The sequence below is a fragment of the Macaca fascicularis genome, chromosome 1, assembly GCF_037993035.2.
Source record: "Macaca fascicularis isolate 582-1 chromosome 1, T2T-MFA8v1.1".
Classification (NCBI taxonomy): Eukaryota; Metazoa; Chordata; class Mammalia; order Primates; family Cercopithecidae; genus Macaca; species Macaca fascicularis.
This window is the reverse complement of record NC_088375.1, coordinates 198,520,029-198,538,330: the sequence shown is the minus strand read 5'-3', so window position 1 is coordinate 198,538,330 and position 18,302 is coordinate 198,520,029. Positions and strand designations below refer to the sequence as shown.

Sequence of the window (18,302 nt, the reverse complement as noted above, 5' to 3'; positions counted from 1 at the left end):
TCCTTTTAGACTCAGCTCCAGCATCACTTCTGCCAAGCTTCCCATGGCACACTCCGGACCCCACCGCACCCCCAAGGCTGAGCTCGCACCTTTCTCCCTTTCTCCACTGGGCTCCCACAGCACTCTGCTGCTGCTGCTATTAGCTGCTTTTTCTTCTTCTTCTTTTGAGACAGAGTCTCACTCTGTCACCCAGGCTGGAGTGCAGTGGCTCAATCTCGGCTCACTGTAACCTCTGCTTCCCGGGTTCAAGCAATTCTCTTGCCCCAGCCTCCCAAGTAGCTGGGATTACAGGGCTGTCCCACCACGCCTGGCTAATTTTTCTATTTTTAGTAGAGATGGAGTTTCACCATGTTAGCCAGGCTGGTCTCAAACTTCTGACCTCAGGTGATCCGCCCGCCTTGGCTTCCCAAAGTGTTAGGATTACAGGCATGAGCCACGGCGCCCGGCCACTACTAGCTTCTTTAGACCACATTTCAACCATTTGTTTACGGGTCAATTTCCCTTAACTAGACTGTATGCTCCTTGAAATAAAAATAGGTAACATTTATTGAATCCTTATTACGTGGCAAACACGGTTGTATGTTTTACGTGTTAACTTTTTACTCTTCATAATGTCTATGTTATCATCCCTGTTTTATAGATGAAGACACTGAGGCACAGGGAGGCTAAGCAATGTGCCCAGGGACACACAGCTGGAAAGTTTGCTGAGCCAGAATTTGAACTCACGAAGTCTGGCTCCAAAGCCTACTGTTAACCACTATACTGTCTAGCACTTGCCTGTAAGCAAGGACTCTTGTTGTGGTCATGTGAGAAATGAATGAATGAATGATGAGGACTGTCTAGAGTAACCCAACCAACAACTTGCACAGCAGAGCCATCAGGAAGCACTAAACGAGCTCACAGGCACTGTTTACAAACAAGATTCTTTTGGCCCTACAATTACACATTCTGCTCTTCCTTATCTCACGCAAAACTACTCAGAAGGAAAGGCGCCCAGCCCAGTATGCCTACCCTCTTCCCCACTGGTTCTCAAAATCAAAGCAAAGCCAACCGGTTTCCTCCAGTGACTTAAAACAGAGCAAAGTCTATCCTGCCACACAGAGGGAGGCTGTCATCTCTTCCTTCCGCTAACAAAAGGGCTTCAAACCTGGGGACTGGGGTGGGCAGAAAACTCGGCATCGGGAATCCGAATGTCCCTACTTACTGGCTGGAAGGCGGGGCCAAGTGGCGTGGGAATGGGCGGGCCTGACCGGCTCGGCAGGTGAAACACTGACCACAGCAAGCTCTCCTTGGAAAAGGCCGGCCAAACGTGGCCTTGGCAAGCAGGTAGCTGTGACTCGTACCTGAACGCCGCCCGGGATATAAAAATTCCCCAGCAGCGGTAGCGCCCGTGCCAAAGAGTGAGGGCTCTTGGAGGAAGCCCTGGCTGGCCCTCCCTTGGGACTCGTTCTAACTATCAGCTCACTCTTGGGATTAGGAGGGAAGCACGGAGAGGCAGAAGGTTCTTTTTGAGAAAATCTGGCTGGGTTCACACACCGGTTGCTTCATTCACTGGCTGGGTGACTCTGGGCAAAGCTGGCAGTGCCCACTTCCCAGGGCTGCGGCGGGGACTGAAGCTCCCGCGGCCTCCCGGTACCCGGCGCGAGGCAGCCCTCGCCCCTGCCGCCGGGGAAGGGCAGAGCCCCCAGTCGAGGAGGAGGCATTAGCCGGGGCCATTTCTGCTGCACCCGATGGCTTCAGGCTGTCACCGCCGCGGCCGCCGGGGCCCGCCCCGCCTACTCGCAACCCCCACCCGGCTCCCAGCTCCTGGACCCCTGCCCTCACCTTCGCCGGGTGGTCAGAGCTGTTCGCCCATAGTCCGTAGCCCAGAGCCGGGGCTGCTCGGCTCTCCGTCCCGGGGGGCCGGGGCCGGGCTGGGGGCGTGCGAGTCGCTCACCGCCGCCTTCCAGCGAAGCCACCCGAGCCGCCGCCGCCGCCGCCGCCTCCCTCCATGGCTGCGGCGCCGCCACCTGACAACGGAAGTGACGCGCCGCCCCCTCTTCCCCAGCCTTAGCCGCGGCCCCGCCCCCCCGGGCCCCGCCCCCCGCCTGCGTCTCGGGCCCCGCCCCCGGCCTGCGTCTCCAGCTCCGCAGCTTTCGGATTGGGGGGCCATCTTGACGATGGGCGGAAGACTTCAGGCAACAGGCCAGAGTCCGATTGAGGATTGGTTCAGGGTGGGGTCTGGGCGAAACCTGTTACACGATTGGAGGCCGAGGCTCTAATGGGGCGGTACTTACTGCTGATCTACGTCTGCAGCGAGGCTGGGACGGAGGCACCGCCCCGCCCGACCCCACAGAACCTCGCGGGCCCTACACTCGCCCTGCGGAGGTTAAAGTCCCCGGCGGTTGGAAGATGGGCCAATTGTAGTGTATTTATCAGAAAAGTGACTCATCCTTGATCCCCATTTCCCGGTTTGTGGAACTGTGAGGAAAGCGCTGCAGTTAGGCTCAATAAAAGACAGAAATTCCTGTCGCAGCGCTCATAAGTCATTTCCCTCTAGGTCTCTCGCCTTTGTAGAAACCCAGAGGATGGCCAGCTTCAACCTGGAGATCCCTGAAGCTTTGACCAAGGAGGTTGACAGTGAAGCGTTCCTATTAGCGACTACAGCTATCTAACCTTAGTTCCTCCTGCTGCAGTTTCGGTCCCTTTCTCCTCCTCCTCCAGCAACCACGCCCTCCATGAATCAGCTTCTTGCACCAGCAGATGAGCCCTTTAAAGGGATTGCATCAGGCAAGTGACTCACTGGGGCCCTCTAAGAGCCTGGCTTCCCTCCCTTGGCATGCAGAAGCAGCTAAAAGGGCTCAGTGTCAGCAGTACCAGCGGCCATAGCCCCACTCCCTTGTCCCAGAGGTGTGAGTCAGGGTGTTTGCTGCTTATGATGTGTAACTCTTGGCTGTCTTTCCATTTGTCCCCTGGGTCACTCTATATCCATGTGTGGGCACACGTGTCTAAGCTTGTGTGCATCGCTGGGTTTTCCTAGGGTGTGTGGCCACTTGTGTGTGTGTGTGCATTTGTCATCTCCACCTAGGCAGTGCCAGGACACGAGAGCTGGTATGAGTGAAGTCTGGCTGCCTCTATCTGTGTCCTTTGTCTCTGAATGCCTGATGCCCAATGAGCTGCTGATGGGGCTGAATAACAAGAGTAATCAGGACTGCTCCCACCATTGTGCCACGCTCTGCATGGAGCACTTGAGACATTAGTATCAGGTAGGTGGCTGTTTACAGCTGAGGAAGCCAGTGCTCAGAAAACGAAATTAATGTGCCCAAACACACACAGCTAATAATGGCAGGGCTAGGATTTGAATCAAGTCTGATGGATTCCAAAAAGCTTGGCTTTGAATCCCTGCTGCATCACTTACAAACTGGGCGACTATGTGCAAGTTGACCAATCTTCCCCTTCTGTCCAAATAGGGATAACGCTTGGGGGATCACTGTGAGGACTTGGAGTTATGAAAACAGCTTTTTGCAAGACCCAGCGAATGCTCATACTCATCTCAGTTAAAGGGCTTCAATGAGGTGGGTGACCAAAAGACAGGCATAAAGAAGGCCCCAGCCCACCAAGCTCCTCTCTCTGACAAAACAAAAAGCCTAGGGATTCCGGAAGCTCTGACTCTGACAAAAATGAGTTTTGGGTTTTCCAGAGCTCTAATTATCAGCTAGATGAATCACTCTGTGCTGACACCACCATCCCTACCCCCAGGAGACTCTCAGCTGATTGAAAATACAGGATTTTAACAAAGGAGAGGAAGAGAAACGGAAAGCTGGGAGGAGAAGAAGTAATGAATAGAAACCAAAGGTGTCAGCCAGAGGAAATGAGAAACTGTCATCAGGACACCAGCATGAGGAGAACGCTGGGACACACACACACACACACACTCTCACACTCACGCTGACATACTCTTGCTGGCTCTCCAACTCTGGGCTTACTGGCAGACGGTGCTGCCATAACAAAGTGTCGCCTGTCACAACAGCATGAGATCGTTGCTTGACGAGATATAGGCAGATCTGCCTATCACAGAAAGAGGGAAAGAGGCCTTCAACCCCTAGGGGCTTCCTCAGGCTTCTGAACCCCAGTCTCCCTTACTGGTTGGCTCTGGCTTCTCTTTGTCACCAAATCGCAAGGCCTAAGTCTGGCAAATTCGGAGTGTCAGACCTACACTCTGTGGCTAGGTACCACCACTGTGATGAACAAAGGCACCCCTTATCATACTCTATCATCAGTATGATGCCAAGAGTGCTGGGAAACGGAATAGCACGGTAGTTAAGATCATGGAGTTGGAATCATACAGACCTGAGTTCAAATCCCCATTCTGTTGTTCACCTTGAGCAGGTCACGTAACTTCTTTGAGCCTGTTTGCTCATCTGTAAAATGGTGCTATTAATATATGGGTTTTTTATAATGATACAATAAGATTACTTTCAGGGCCGGGCACAGTGGCTCAAGCCTGTAATCCCAGCACGTTGGGAGGCCAAGGTGGGTGGATTGTCTGAGGTCAGAAGTTTGAGACCAGCCTGGCTAACATGGCAAAACCCCATCTCTACTAAAAATACAAAAATTAGCTGGGCGTGGTGGTGGTGGGTGCCTGTAATCCCAGCTAGTTGAGAGGCTGAGTGGGGAGAATCACTTGAACCTGGCAGGCAGAGGTTGCAGTGAGCTGAGATCACACCATTGCACTCCAGCCCGGGCAACAAGAGCGAAAGCCCATCTCAAAAAAAAAAAAAAAAAAAAAAAGGATTACTTTCATTCCACAAGATTGATGGAGTGCCCACTATGTGCAGAGCACTGAGCTAGATGCTGGAGATTGGGCATAACCAGACAACAGCTCTGCCCTCGTGGAGCATCAGAGCACCCAGCACGGGGCAAGTAGTACAATTCGACAAAGAGTAGCTGTTTTTTATATATTTTATTTTAGAGACAGGGTCTTGCTCTGTCATCCAGGCTGGAGTGCAGTGGCACAATCACAGCTCACTGCATCCTCAAACTCCCAGGCTCAAAAGATCCTCCCACCTCAGCCTCTCCAGTAGCTGGGACTTACAGGTGTGGGCTACCATGTCTTGCTAATTTTTAAAAATTTTTTTATAGAGACAGGGTCTCACTATGTTGCCAGGGCTGGTCTTGAACTCCTGGGCTCAAGTGATCCTCCCACCATCAGCCTCCCAAAGTGCTGGGATTATAGGTGTGAGCCACTGCACCTGGCCAGTAGCTATTTTTCATGACCATTATGGTGCCTATCTTGGCACTCTGCCTCTAACTTAGCCATAGGATCTGGGGAGAGACCCTTTCCCTCTCTGGGCCTCAGTTTCCTCAGCTGTAAAATGACAGAGTTGGACTGGTTCAGTAGCAGCAGTTCCCAACCTTTCCACCTTCAAAGGCTTTTTTAGTCTTTTTCCCTCTGCCTCCACACTATCCAGAATCTGGTGGGAGAGTAACACTTTGCATTGTTTTTCATCTTTTCCTTGGTGTTCTCCCCTCCTTCTCTCACACAGATAGGTTACTCTGTATTCGTTACTTCAGGAAACAAAGGATAATGCAACAGAATGCTAAGCCCATTTTTAGCTTCTGAATTCCAAAAGCTTAGCTTTCAGGGAGGAATGGACAGAATTGTTGTGCAGATACAAATTTAGAAAACTGTATACCAGGGGGATCTGGGAGTCTGAGATTGAGGAGGGGGGTCCCTGAGAAGAGAGAAGCTTCTTCTCAGTCTTCTAACTGGGAATATCACCTGGGCCCAAGGGCTTGAGAAGCAGAGAGGAGCTGTGCTCCTTTTCCGGGGTGGGGCACCAGGGAAGTCACAAAACCCTCTGGAGAAATGGCTGTGTGCTGCATTTTGGACAAACAGGACCTCACTCACCTAAGACCCAAGAATGTCCTCGGCCGAACATGGCCTGGGGAAAGCAGAAAAACAAAACAAAACTCTGCACACCTGAGAGGGGTATGGGTTACACTTGGAGGGGGTCTTTTGATGGGGGGCGTGGGGAGCAACTGAACAGCATCCTTCATGGGCTGATGACAAAAGATCACAACCAAATGAGAACATCTCAGTGGATGCCAGTGTGACTGGATGACCAAATCAGACTATGCTTCCCATGCTTTGGCACCTTGAAAGGAAGAGCCTAGAATTCCAACATAATGCCAAGGAAAATGGGGGAACAGTGAATTGACTGCAATTAACTTTCTGCCACTCTGACTGAGTGGGGCAAAATACAGGAATTCAAGGGAGTTAAAGAAAATTCAAGTTCTGTTTCGTACACACCAGAAACTGGAACCAACTACACTCTGTCCACATGCCTTGTGTCATGTGCCCCACCCCCTCCCATTTCTCCACTCTCATCTGCCTCTCTCTCCCTCAATAGCCACAATGTTATTATTATTGTCCCAAATCCCCAAGCTTTCCCACCCCAGGACCTTTGCACAGGCAGTTTCCTCTGCCTTGTCCTGGCTTTTTAAATGACAGCCTCCTTCTCAGTTTAACTACTTTCCTGCTGGATGGGGTGGCTCAAGCCCTTAATTCCAGTGACTGGGGCCAAGGCAGGAGGATTGCTTGAAGCCAGACGTTTGAGACCAGCCTGGACAACATAGTGATACCGTCTCTTAGGGAAAAACAAAAAAAAGTTATGAAATTAAGACAGTGTGGTGGCATGTACCTGCAGTTCCAGCCACCTGGAAGGCTGAGGCCTGAGCCCAGGAGTTCAAAGCTGCAGTGAGCCATGATCGCACCACTGCTCTCTTGCCTGGGCAACAGAGCAAGACCCCATGTCTTAAAAAAAAAGATTTCACTTCCTCAGACTACATTTTCCAAAATAAAACTACCTGTTATTGTCTCTCAAAAGGCCCTGTTTATTTCTCTCAGGGCACCTGCAAATATTTTTACTTTTTTAGTTTATCTGTTTCCTTCACTAGAATGTTCACTTCCTGAGGCAAGACCCTTGTTCATTTCGATATTCACCAGTTGCTACCACTGTGCCTGGTACATAGCTGCTGCTCAAGAATGACCTGTGGAATGGCTGACCAGTGGCAGTTGGGGAGTTCCTGGCTTCCCACAGGCTGGTGAGCCCCTTCCTGGGCCCCAACAGCCTTTTCCAGCAAGCCAAGACCAGATTACAAAAGACCCATCTTTGTGGATTGAAGACTCCGCTGTGCTCTAACCCAGGGGCTTGGCAAAAATGTGTCTCTGCAGGGCCTGGTTCCCCTCATTCTCATATGTCTTCCCAAGACCTTGCCTAGGAATGACAGAGGGCCACTGGGGTCTGACACACGACACTTAACGAACATGTCTTGGGCCTCTCTTCTCAGCACCCACACTAGCCTTACTGCTTCCCTTGCTGCTCTGCTGAGGACGGAGAAGCCTCCGGTGTGTCATCACAGACTCAGAGCTCGACTTTTCCTGCATCCCTAAGCTGAACCCCCAGCTAAGACCTCTTCGTTTTCTCACACACAGGCACACGTGTGGGAGAGGTCTGCAAGCGAAGCTGCTGTGGGACTCCCACCAGTTCCTCATCTCTCTCCCCACTTGCGAGGGTATGGTGATGTTCCCACAGTGAAGGCCTTCCCTCTACACCTGCCCTCTGGTTTCTCTTTCCAGCAGTCACTTTGTGGGGTCAGTCCTTTTAACTCCAGTTGTCAGAGCGGCTGGAAAACTCAGAAGTTCTCCCTAAAGGCAAAGGGCAGACTTAAGGGGCTTCTAGACCTGTAGGCAATAAAATAAATACAGTATGCAAAAGAATCACGGTGGATGGGTGAATGTGAATGCAGATTCCTGGGTGCTAGACTCCGGTTCAAGTCTGGGTAAGGAGGAGCCAGGAAAGTGCATTTCCTACACATATCCCAGTTGGTCCTGATGAGGTGGTCTGCAGACAACACCTGACAGACGGAACCAGAATGTGAATGCAGTGCCCTCGGGCTGCTAATGTCCCCATGAACATTCCTCTCAAATCTCTCTCAAGAATGACAGCATCTTAAGGTCAGGGGCCCTGCTTTATTCAAAACTCTGCCACAGCAGTTCTCAAGCTGGATTTCATCTTTGTTTTCTTTTTTTTTTTCTTTTTTTTTTTTTGAGACAGTCTTGCTCTGTCGCCCAGGCTGGAGTGACATGGCATGATCTTGGCTCACTGCAACCTCTGCCTCTTGGGTTCAAGCAATTCTCGTGCCTCAGCCTCCCAGGTAGCTGGGATTACAGGCACACGCCACCATGCCTGGCTAATTTTTCTATTTTTAGTAGAGATGGGGTTTCACCATGTTGGCCAGGCTGGTCAGGAACTCCTGGCCTCAAGTGATCCATCAGCCTCAGCCTCCCAAAATGCTGGGATTACAGGTGTGAACCACTCTGTTCAGCCTCATCTTTGTTTTCTTTGACCACCTCCCCCACTAGGGTATAAGCTCCTATATAAAAAGGTTCAAATCTCACTTGACAATGTGTGCTTGGCCAGACCTGGGGGCTCACGCCTGTAATCCTACCACTCAGGGAGGCTGAGGCAGGAGATGGCTTGAGTCCAGGAATTCAAGACCAGCATGGGCAACATAGTGAGACCTCATCTCTATTGAAAACAAAACAAAACAAAAAGATGATGTGTGCTTAGCAGAAGGCCTTGGCACATGGCAGGTGTGCTGTGGATATCTGATGAGTTCAAACTCTCTGGTTCCACAGGACAAAGCCATTTTCTTTCTTTTCTTTTTTTTTTTTTTGAGACAGAGTCTCCCTCTGTTGCCCAGGCTGGAGTGCAGTGGCGTGATCTTGGCTCACTGCAACCTCCACCTCCTGGTTCAATTCGAGCGATTCTCCCACCTCAGCCTCCTGAGGAGCTGGGATTACAGGTGTGCACCACCACGCCCGGCTAATTTTTTTTTTATTTTTTTATTTTTAGTAGAGACGGGGTTTCACTATGTTGGCCAGGCCGGTCTCGAACTCCTGACCACAAGTGAGCCACTTTCACTAAGACAGTTGTTTGCCTGTGGCAGGCCTAGAATGACAAGACAGCTACTACAAGGACTTGGGTTCTAACCCTGAGAACCCAATAATTCTCAGATCAGAGATGGAATTCCTGCTATTAGCAGAGCTCTCACACCCCAGGGGAGGGCCCAGGTTACTCCAATCTCTCTGCTTCAAGAAACAGCAATGAGACTAACAGCCTCTTCAACAGGGACTGAGTAGAAAAGCCATTTTCCACCTGCCCAGACTGAAGTACTCTCCTACCATTCTCAAATTGCTACATATTAGAATTGCCTGGGAAATTAAAAAACTCCCAGCCCTCAGATCATACCCCATACCAACGAAATATGAATCTCTGAGGGTGGGACAGGTGATTCCAATGTGCAGCCAAGCTTGAGTCTGCCCCCGACTACACAGGACGGTCTGGGAGCCCAGCACACAGAAGGGAAGGCCTGGGGCATGGACCTGTTTGTATTCAAGTTGGGTTTCACAAGAAAATGAACACAACTGCAAGAGGAATGGAGACAGTTAGAGGTGGCTTAGACTGAGCATGTTTAATTATCCTCACTGGGAGAGTTGAAAACTACTTGACAGGTTCCATGATCAATAAGTCAGAGATTCAGATCATCAAAAAGGGGGATTGTCACCTACCCCAAGGCCACAGACAGATAGGATTCTGGGTCCCAGAGGGAGTCTGGGAGGTGGAACCCTGTGAAACGCAGCTTTGACAGGTGGTGTCTGTTGGACACCAGCTTCTGGCCTGGCCCTGCTCTCTTCTCGGGTTCTAGACAGGGTGTGAGGGCAGGGAGCTGGCTCCAGAGAACACTGGAGGAAGCCGAGTTGGGGCCAGGGCTTGCTGAGGGCCTCACTTATAGTTTTTGGAGGGAAATTCCCACCGGCCTTGGCCCTTGCCACCAAAGTTCCGCACCCGATGAATAATCTGCAGCTGTTGCTCAATGGTCGAGGTGATGTTCACGTCATCTGGGATGTGGACGTAGCGGACATTGCGGCCTGTCACAAAGAGGTCATCCAGCTTGACCTGATGCCCCCAACGGTCCGTGTAGGTGACTTTGGCCAGGCGGATGTTCATGAAAGCATCGACATTGTCTATGCGTCCATGGGCCACGCTCTCATCCCGCAGGTCCACAGTGGTTACCCGGCCCTGGAGGCCCTGCAGTAGGATGATCAGGCTGTTCTCAGAGATGGTCCGCTCCTTCACTGAATGGCTCAGTGCCATTCTTCCACACCAGCTGCCTGCTTGCTGTGGACAGGAGCACACAGATGGCAGCTATAGCAGGGTAGGGGGTACAGTTGCCAACTCACCTCCACCAGGTTCTCAAACAAAATTCCCAGCACAGACCACCTCTGCAATTTTTGTATCTGTGGACACAGATACTTCCCGCACATGTCTCATGGAATCCTCACACCAACTTGCAAGCCAAGGATTACTTATGCTTATTTTATGAATGAGAAAAATATGGCTAGGATGGCCAGGCACACTGGGATACACCTGTAGTACCAGCTACTCAGGAGACTGAGGGAGGAGCTTCACTTGAGCCCAAGAGTTCTGCTGACCTGCTTGGGCAACATAGCGAGATCCACTCAGTTTGAGACCAGCCTGGCTAATACGGTGAAACACCATTTCTACTAAAAATACAAAAAATTAGCTGGGCGTGGTGGCACACGCCTGTAATCTCAGTTACTCAGGAGGCTGAGGCAGGAGAATTGCTTGAAGCCGGGAGGCAGATTGCAATGAGCCAAGATCGCGCCATTGCACTCCAGCCTGGACAACAAGAGCAAGACTCTGTCTCAAAAAATAAAGAAAATGATGATCATTTCTATTGAGCCAGGGACAAGAAAAGGATGCCTTTTATGGCTTCTAATCAACAGTAAAACGTAGGTAATGGTCAATGCAACGTTCAAAAAAACGATTACAGAAAGAAGGGAAGGGAAAGAATTTAGAGAAACAATAATTATAAAGGAAGATCACTGTCCTTGTTTGTCAATTATATGATTATCTACATTGAGAATTCAAGATAAATTATTAGGACCAACAACAAAAGTCAGTATCATTCCTAATACATTAATTTAAATAAATCAATAACTTTTAAAAACAAAAAATACGGCTAGGAGAGGTAACTTGACCAAGGTCACAGTAAATAAGTGGAATTGCTGGAATTCAAATCCGTAGCCGTAGGCCAGGCATGGTGGCTCCCACCTGTAATCCCAGCATTTTGTGAGGCTGAGTCGGGTGGATCGCCGGAGGCCAGGAATTCAAGACCAGCCTGGCCAACATGGTAAAACCCTGTCTCTACTAAAAATACAAAAATTAGCCGGGCATGGTAGTGTGCACCTATAATCCCAGCTGCTCCGGAGGCTGAGGCAGGAGAATCGCTTGAATCCGGGAGGTGGAGGCTGCAGTGAGCCAAGATCATGCCACCGCACTCCAGCCTGCATGAGAGAGACTCTGTCTCAAAAAAAAAAAAAAAAAAAAATCCATAGCCGCCTGGCTCCAAACCTCACACCAGGTGTACATTAGAATCATCTGGCGAGTTTTTAACTCGACCTTCCCCACCCCAGATTCTGATTCATTTGGTTAGAGGGGTGGGCCCAGATTTCCTATTTTGTAAAAGTTTCCAGCCGGGCGCAGTGGCTCACGCCTGTAATCCCAGCACTTTGGGAGGCCGAGGTGGGCGGATCATGAGGTCAGATCGAGACCATCCTGGCTAACACGGTGAAACCCTATCTCTACTAAAAATACAAAAAAATTAGCCGGGCATGGTGGCGGCACCTGTAGTCCCAGCTACTGGGGAGACTAAGGCAGGAGAATGGCGTGGACATGGGAGGCAGAGCTTGCAGTGAGCCGAGATCACGTCACTGCACTCCAGCCTGGGCGACGGAGTGACTCCATCTCAAAAAAAAAAAAAAAAAAAGAAAAAAAAGAAAGAAGAAGAAAAAAAGCTCCCCAGGTAACTCCAAAGTGCTGAGGGGTACTGGTTAGAAATGCATAATCTCAGGTCTCTCCCCAGGCCTGTTCTGAGATAATCCACTCCTTCACTGAGTGGCTCACTGCCATTCTTCCACACTGACTGGAAACAGACTCTGCATTTCAACATGACCCCGTATGTGAATTAGATACACGTGAAGGTTTGAGACTCAGTGCTTGACACCAGTAGTTCTCATACATTATCAGAATCATCTGATACATACAGTGTGTATCAGAATCATCTGAGGGGCCTGTTATCTCAGCTTGCTGGGCCCCACTCCCAGTTTGACTCAGGAGGTCTGAGGTGAGGCCAGAGAGAGTCATTTCGAACATATTCCCAGGTGATGCTGATGCTGCTGGTCAGGGGCCCACACTCTGGGAACTATTGGTCTATACCATGCAGCTGTTAGGTAAGTAGAAATTTAGGTAATGAGGCTGGGCGCAGGGGCTGACGCCTGTAATCCCAGGATTTTGGGAGGCCAAGGGGAGTAGATCACCTGAGGTCAGGAGTTCAAGACCCACCTGGCCAACATGATGAAACCCAGTATCCACTAAAAATACAAAAATTACCTGGGCATGGGAGCACCTGTAATCTGTTACTTGGGAGGCTGAAGCAGGAGAATCGCTTGAACCCAGGAGGCAGAGGTTACAGTGAGCCAAGATTGTGCCACTGCACTCCAGCCTGGGTGACAGAGCGAGACTCTCAGAAAAAAAAAGAAAGAAAATAAATCTAGATAATGAATTGGGGGGGGGGGAAACCCAACCGGTAGTATATAAGGTACATAGGTTTTGAAGGTAGAGAAACCCAGGCTGGAATCCCCACTCCACCCCTAATTATGTAAACCTAGAAAAGTTAATGTCTCTGAACCTGTTTCCACATTTATTAAACTACAGGCGAAACAAAGCTACCAGAATCACACTCCACTGAAGGTACTCTCCTTTGATTTCAACGTACCCCGATATTGTATTAGTGCACTAGGTCTTACCTATCCCTTATTTTCAGACCCTGAGTTAACGGGGGTGCAACGCTCTCTCTTTACGACCTCACTCAGCATCCCGTCCAGGGCTGTGCAGTGTGGCACTGAGCGTGGCAAGCTAGACTAGGCCAGTGATGAGCGGGGCTGGGAGCTAAGTCCTTGGGCAGGGCCTAACGACCAGCCACCAGGCTGCAGCCTGACGAATCTGCGATCAAGCAAAGGTATGGGGTTGCTGCTGCGACTGCAAAGAGCAATCACTAGACCTCGAGTCAGGCCCGGGTTCTAGGACAGGCTCTGCCACCTTCTAGGAGGGAGACCACTTAGCAAACCACTTAGCTTCTCCAAGCTAGCTAAGCTACCGGTAAAACGGGATGAGCACCCCTTACTCAGAGCAGCGGGAGCGGGTCTGGGGAAATGAGCTATACTCGGTAAATGGGGAAGAAAACGCTTCCTGGGCTCCGGCACCTCCTTCCGGAGGTCCTGGCATACCCCACATTCCGCCCCGCGGCTCCCTGCACCGCCGACCCGGACCCACCACGCGACATTCCTTCCGCTTTCCCCGTCTGGGTCGCCGCCGAAGCTAGCGGGCGCCTGGACGGGCTGCCTCCCGCCGGCTGCAGCAGGACGGAGAAACCACGCCGGCGACCGGGCCGCTCTGTCCTCCCGGCGCAGAGTGCGTCTGTGCTCTGCGAGTCATCGCGGCACGGAGAAACTACGATTCCCAGAATGCTTCGCGGCGCGGGGCTCGCGCTCAGCAAATGCCGGCCTGCGTCATTGAAGTCTCCTTCACTAGTCGTTCATTCACTCCGCACGCGTTCTTGAACGGGCACCCTGGGCCAGGCTGCTTCCTAGGCTCCGGCATAGAGCAGTGACCAAGATCAAGTGGCTCCCCGAGCTGATGGCGCTGCAGGGGAGAGAGTCTTAGGAAAACAAACAAGAAAAATAGGGAAAAAGTTCTTTAGAAGATTGAAAGTGTGACGTGGTAGTGACTAGGTGGTCTTTTATTGGATTGTCAGGGGTGTCCTGAGAAGGTGACATTTGAGTTGGGATTAGTGACATGACGCCAAGCTTGTGAAAACTATGGGCGGAGCATTGCAATTAGAGGGAACAGTTTGTTAAATAAAATTTATAGGAGGCAGGGCTGGGCGCGGAGGCCCACACCTGTAATCCCAGCGCTTTGGAAGGAGAAAGCGGGAGGATCATTGGAGCCCAGGAGTTCGAGACTGGTCTGGGCAACATAGGGAGACCCTGTCTCTACAAAAAATAGAAAAAATTAGCCCACTGTGGTAGTGTACACCTCTGGTCCCACCTACTCGGGAGGCTGAGGCAGGAGAATTGCCTGAACCCAGGAAGTGGAGGCTGCAGTGAGCTCAGATTGTACCACTTCATTCTAGCCTGGGCAACAGAGCAAGACTCCGTCTCAAAGAAAAAAAAAAAAAAAAAAGGCAGCCATTGGTTTGGACAGGGCTCCTGCACCAAGCCCAACAGACAAAACCAAAATGGAGTCACTCATGCTAAAGTTCCACATCACCAAGTGGAAACTAAGTTGCTTATCTGATATTCAGATAAATCAGAAGAGTGAGAGATACTTAAATCTCCAAACCATCCAGTTTTAGCTGGCAGGATAAGGAAGTCCCCTCTGCTTTAGCCTTCAAAGTTACAAGGAAAGTAACTTTGAAACAACCAATCTGCTTTTTGTTTTCTGTTTCTGCTTTCCTCAGCCCTTTTCTGTCTGTAAAACTAATCTCCTCTGCTCAGCTTATTTGAACACTCATTCCGTTTTATAGAATGAGATGTTGCCCAATTCTAGAGTTGCAAATAAAACCCAAATTTAACAAATTTAGCAAATAAAAGCCAAATCACCAATTAAAAGTCAATTTTTTTCTTTTCACAATTCATGCAAAGAACCTGGGGGAAATGACCTTGACAATTTAGGAACACAGGAAAGGCCAGGGAAGCTGGGGAGAGTGGTATAACAAGAGACCAGAGAGGAAGCAGGAGCCAGAGCATATAGGACTTTGTGAGCCAAGGTAAGGAGTTTAGATTTCATGGTTAGGAGTGCAGCCTCCGGATACAGTGCCTAGGCTCAAATCTGCTCCTGGCTGTGACTGGGCAAGTTAGCTATCTTCTCTGTGCTTCCGTCTTCTCAACTAGTACTAGAAGTGCTATGATAGGCTATTGAAAGGGAGCAACGTGATTTGATTTACTTGTAGAGACAGGGTCTCACCGTGTCACCCAGGCTGGAGTGCAGTGATGTGATCATAGCTCACTGCAGCCTCAACTTCCTGGGCTCAAGTGATCCTCCTGCCCAAGCCTCAAGAATAGCTGGGACTACAGGCACAAGCCACTGTGCCCTACCTGATTTACATTTTTTTTTTTTTTTTTTTGAGACGGAGTCTCGCTCTGTCGCCCAGGCTGGAGTGCAGTGGCCGGATCTCAGCTCACTGCAAGCTCCACCTCCCAGGTTCACACCATTCTCCTGCCTCAGCCTCCCAAGTAGCTGGGACTACAGGTGCCCGCCACCTCGCCCGGCTAGTTTTTTTGTATTTTTTAGTAGAGACGGGGTTTCACCGTGTTAGCCAGGATGGTCTCGATCTCCTGACCTCGTGATCCGCCCGTCTCAGCCTCCCAAAGTGCTGGGATTACAGGCTTGAGCCACCGCTCTCGGCCCCTGATTTACATTTTTTAAAAGTCATTCTGTATAGCCTTGGAAAAATCACTTTCTTCCTCAGCCTCAATTTCCTTATTATGAAAACAAAAAATAAGGTTTTTCTCAGAGAACTGGGAGATTTGAGTGACTTTCATTAATGTGTGAAAGCACCTGGCACAGAGAAGCAGCTCAGTTAGTTAGGCTTCTTGACTGGGCAGGGTGGCTCACATCTGTAATCCCAACACTTTGGGAGACCAAGGCAAGAGGACTGTTCAAGCTCAGGAGTTTGAGACCAGCCTTGGCAACATAGTGAGACCCCATCTCTAAATTTTTTTTTTTTTTTGAGACGGAGTTTCACTTTTGTTGCCCAGGCTGGAGTGCAATGGCCCGATCTCGGCTCACCACAACCTCCATCTCCCGGGTTCAAGTGATTCTTCTGCCTCAGCCTCCCAAGTAGCTGGGATTACAGGTATGTGCCACCACACCTGGCTGATTTTTGTATTTTTAGTAGAGACCGGGTTTCTCCATGTTGATCAGGCTGGTCTTGAACTCCCGACCTCAGGTGATCTGCCCTCCTCAGCCTCCCAAAGTGCTGGGGTTACAGGCATGAGCCACCGAGCCTGGCCAAAAATGTTTTAAGAAATTAGCTGGGTGTAGTGGGTGCGCCTATAGTCCCAGCTGTCACAAGAACCTTAGGGTGTCACTTTGCCATGCGGAAACCTCTGTGGCTAGGAGCGCCTGTGCTTGACTTTTGCTTGTGCCTGCTGGGCTCGTTCTGCCCGCTCAGTCTGGAGGCTGAGCTCAGCTCGCACTACGGGCCCGGATACCACGCCTGCCAAAGGCGTGCCAGGTGTGGAGCCGTGAGGGGTGTGTGAGTGAGCACAGGGTCCGACCACTACACACAGCCAGATATGCTGGCTGCTGCAGCGGGTGGGCAGCTCCAAGCCCCGGCACGGGCAGCTCCAGGCGCCGGCACAGGCTTTGGCTCTGTGCAAGGCAGCAGCTGGACCAGACATACCGCAAGTGGCTTCTGCTCTGGGCACCAGCATCTGGACAAGGGGAACACAGTGGTGGCCGAAAGCTCAGAGACACCAGGAACCACAGAGCCCCATAGAGGGTGTTACAGTGTGTCACCGCCCTGGCTTGGGGAGCCCCGAGGTCTGGGTCCCAAAAAGGGCTGCTGCTTTTCACCTCCCGAGGAGCAGGGGCGGGGCATGTTGGGGGCGGGGGCGTGTTTCAGTCCATGTATGTTACAGCTTTTTCAGTCCTACCGCCCTGTGCGGCCCGGCTCTGGCCCGTGGCTCCTGGGCTGGCTGGGCCCCGCCACTGCTTCCTGTCATGTGGCGCAGCTACCCGCTGGTGGAGGGTGGTTCCCCAGAAGGGTCCCCACTCTTCACTCCTGCAGTCTGGGAGTGTGTTACCACTCGCAGCTCAGCTGAGCTGGCCAGGAATATGTTACAGCTCCTTTCACTCCCGCTGTTTGGCGGGTCCCAAGTTCTTGTTTCGCATCCAGGAAGAATGAGATTATGTGGATAACTGGAGGGTAAGCAAGCAGGAAAGAGCTTTACTGAGTGACAGAACAGCTCTCGGGAGGCCTGAAGTGGGTAGCTCCTTTCTGCAGGCAGGTCCTGTGGAGTGTCTGAGGCTGGCTGAGTCTGGGGTTTTCATGTGCTCAGAATGGAGGAAGTGCATGCTGGTTGGCCCATGGGTGGCCATGGGTGGGCCTGGAAAAAGTACCATCCAATTGGCTGGAAGGCATCAATGAAGTTCTTACTCCTGTCCTGGACTCCACCTGGAACAGCCCCACCTTCAGGCTTCAGGCCACCCCTGGCTTGAAGGTGGGGTTTCAATGGGGATCTGCCCCTTCTGCCTAGGAACCTGACTGCCTCCTGGCACTATTAACATGCCGTCTGCTGGTGCCCAGGTTTCCTGGGCTGAGGTGCCTGCAGGCCTGCACCAAGCCACCCTCAGTCCCTTGGCCTCCATCCCAAGCTTATTGGTGCCCAAAGTCTGGCGGGGGGGTGCTGAGGCAGCAGGGATTGGTGTGTCAGTGTCACCCCAAGTGCACGCACACCAAGCTGGGTCACAACAGTGGTGGGGCTTAGCCACAACTTTGCTCTGCACTGGAGTGGGCGCCAGGAGTGGGGAGAGGCCGGGGAGTGGGAGCAGGCACTTCTGAGCCTGCAGGGCCAGGGGCTTTCTGGGCCCTCAAGAGCACAGGGATGCCCGACTCTGGAACCATGGCTGGGCGGCTGCAGCTGTGCCCAGGAGTGAGGGCTCCATGCCTTGCCAACTTGGTAGGGTGTGGGGCTCCTGCTGGTATCACCTGTTTCTGGCCCCTGCTGACTCCACAGAGCACGCAGCCCCGGCTGCACCTCCACTGCTGCAGCTGGCATGAAGTGGTTGAAGCTGGCTGCTCCAGATGGGCCTCTGCTGCTGCCATCACAGCTACTTGGGAGGCTGTGGCTGGAGGATCTCTTGAGCCCAGGAGGTTGAGGCTGCAGTGAGCTATGATTGTGCCACTGCACACTGCACTCCAGCCTGGGTGACAAATACCCTGTCTCAAAAAAAAAAAAAAAAAAAAAGGCTTCTTTCATTCCTTCACTCTCTCATTGATTGATTTCCATCTCCCCTAGGAGGCTTCCCTTTTTATCAGCAATCACTGTTGGGCTACTCTTACTCTAAAAATAAAATTGTCTTTCTCCTCCATGCAATCTCCTGTTT

General features: G+C 51.3%; 2 protein-coding genes across 10 annotated transcripts in view; both read right to left on the bottom strand.

Annotated features, from left to right (window-relative positions):
- The window catches only part of STK40 (serine/threonine kinase 40), a 48,748-nt gene extending 46,734 nt beyond the window's left edge, over nucleotides 1–2,014 (bottom strand). For all 8 annotated transcript variants that reach the window (XM_045374508.2, XM_045374533.2, XM_045374505.2 and 5 more), the window contains exon 1: nucleotides 1,825–2,014. The gene's annotated coding sequence lies outside the window, so the exon portion shown is untranslated. The remainder of the gene's footprint in view (nucleotides 1–1,824) is intronic.
- Nucleotides 2,015–9,500: 7,486 nt separating this feature from the next.
- LSM10 (LSM10, U7 small nuclear RNA associated) lies at nucleotides 9,501–13,609 on the bottom strand. 2 transcript variants are annotated; one of them, XM_015438310.3, is made up of 2 exons: nucleotides 13,418–13,609; nucleotides 9,501–10,226 (listed from the first exon to the last, which is right to left on the bottom strand). In XM_015438310.3, the coding sequence occupies exon 2, from the start codon at nucleotides 10,200–10,202 to the stop codon at nucleotides 9,831–9,833; it is 372 nt and encodes a 123-aa protein (XP_015293796.1). In that variant the 5' UTR covers nucleotides 10,203–10,226; nucleotides 13,418–13,609; the 3' UTR covers nucleotides 9,501–9,830. The 2 variants fall into 2 exon arrangements, with proteins under 2 accessions (XP_015293796.1, XP_005544010.1); XM_005543953.4 differs by having other exon boundaries at nucleotides 13,464–13,609.
- Nucleotides 13,610–18,302: the final 4,693 nt, after the last annotated feature.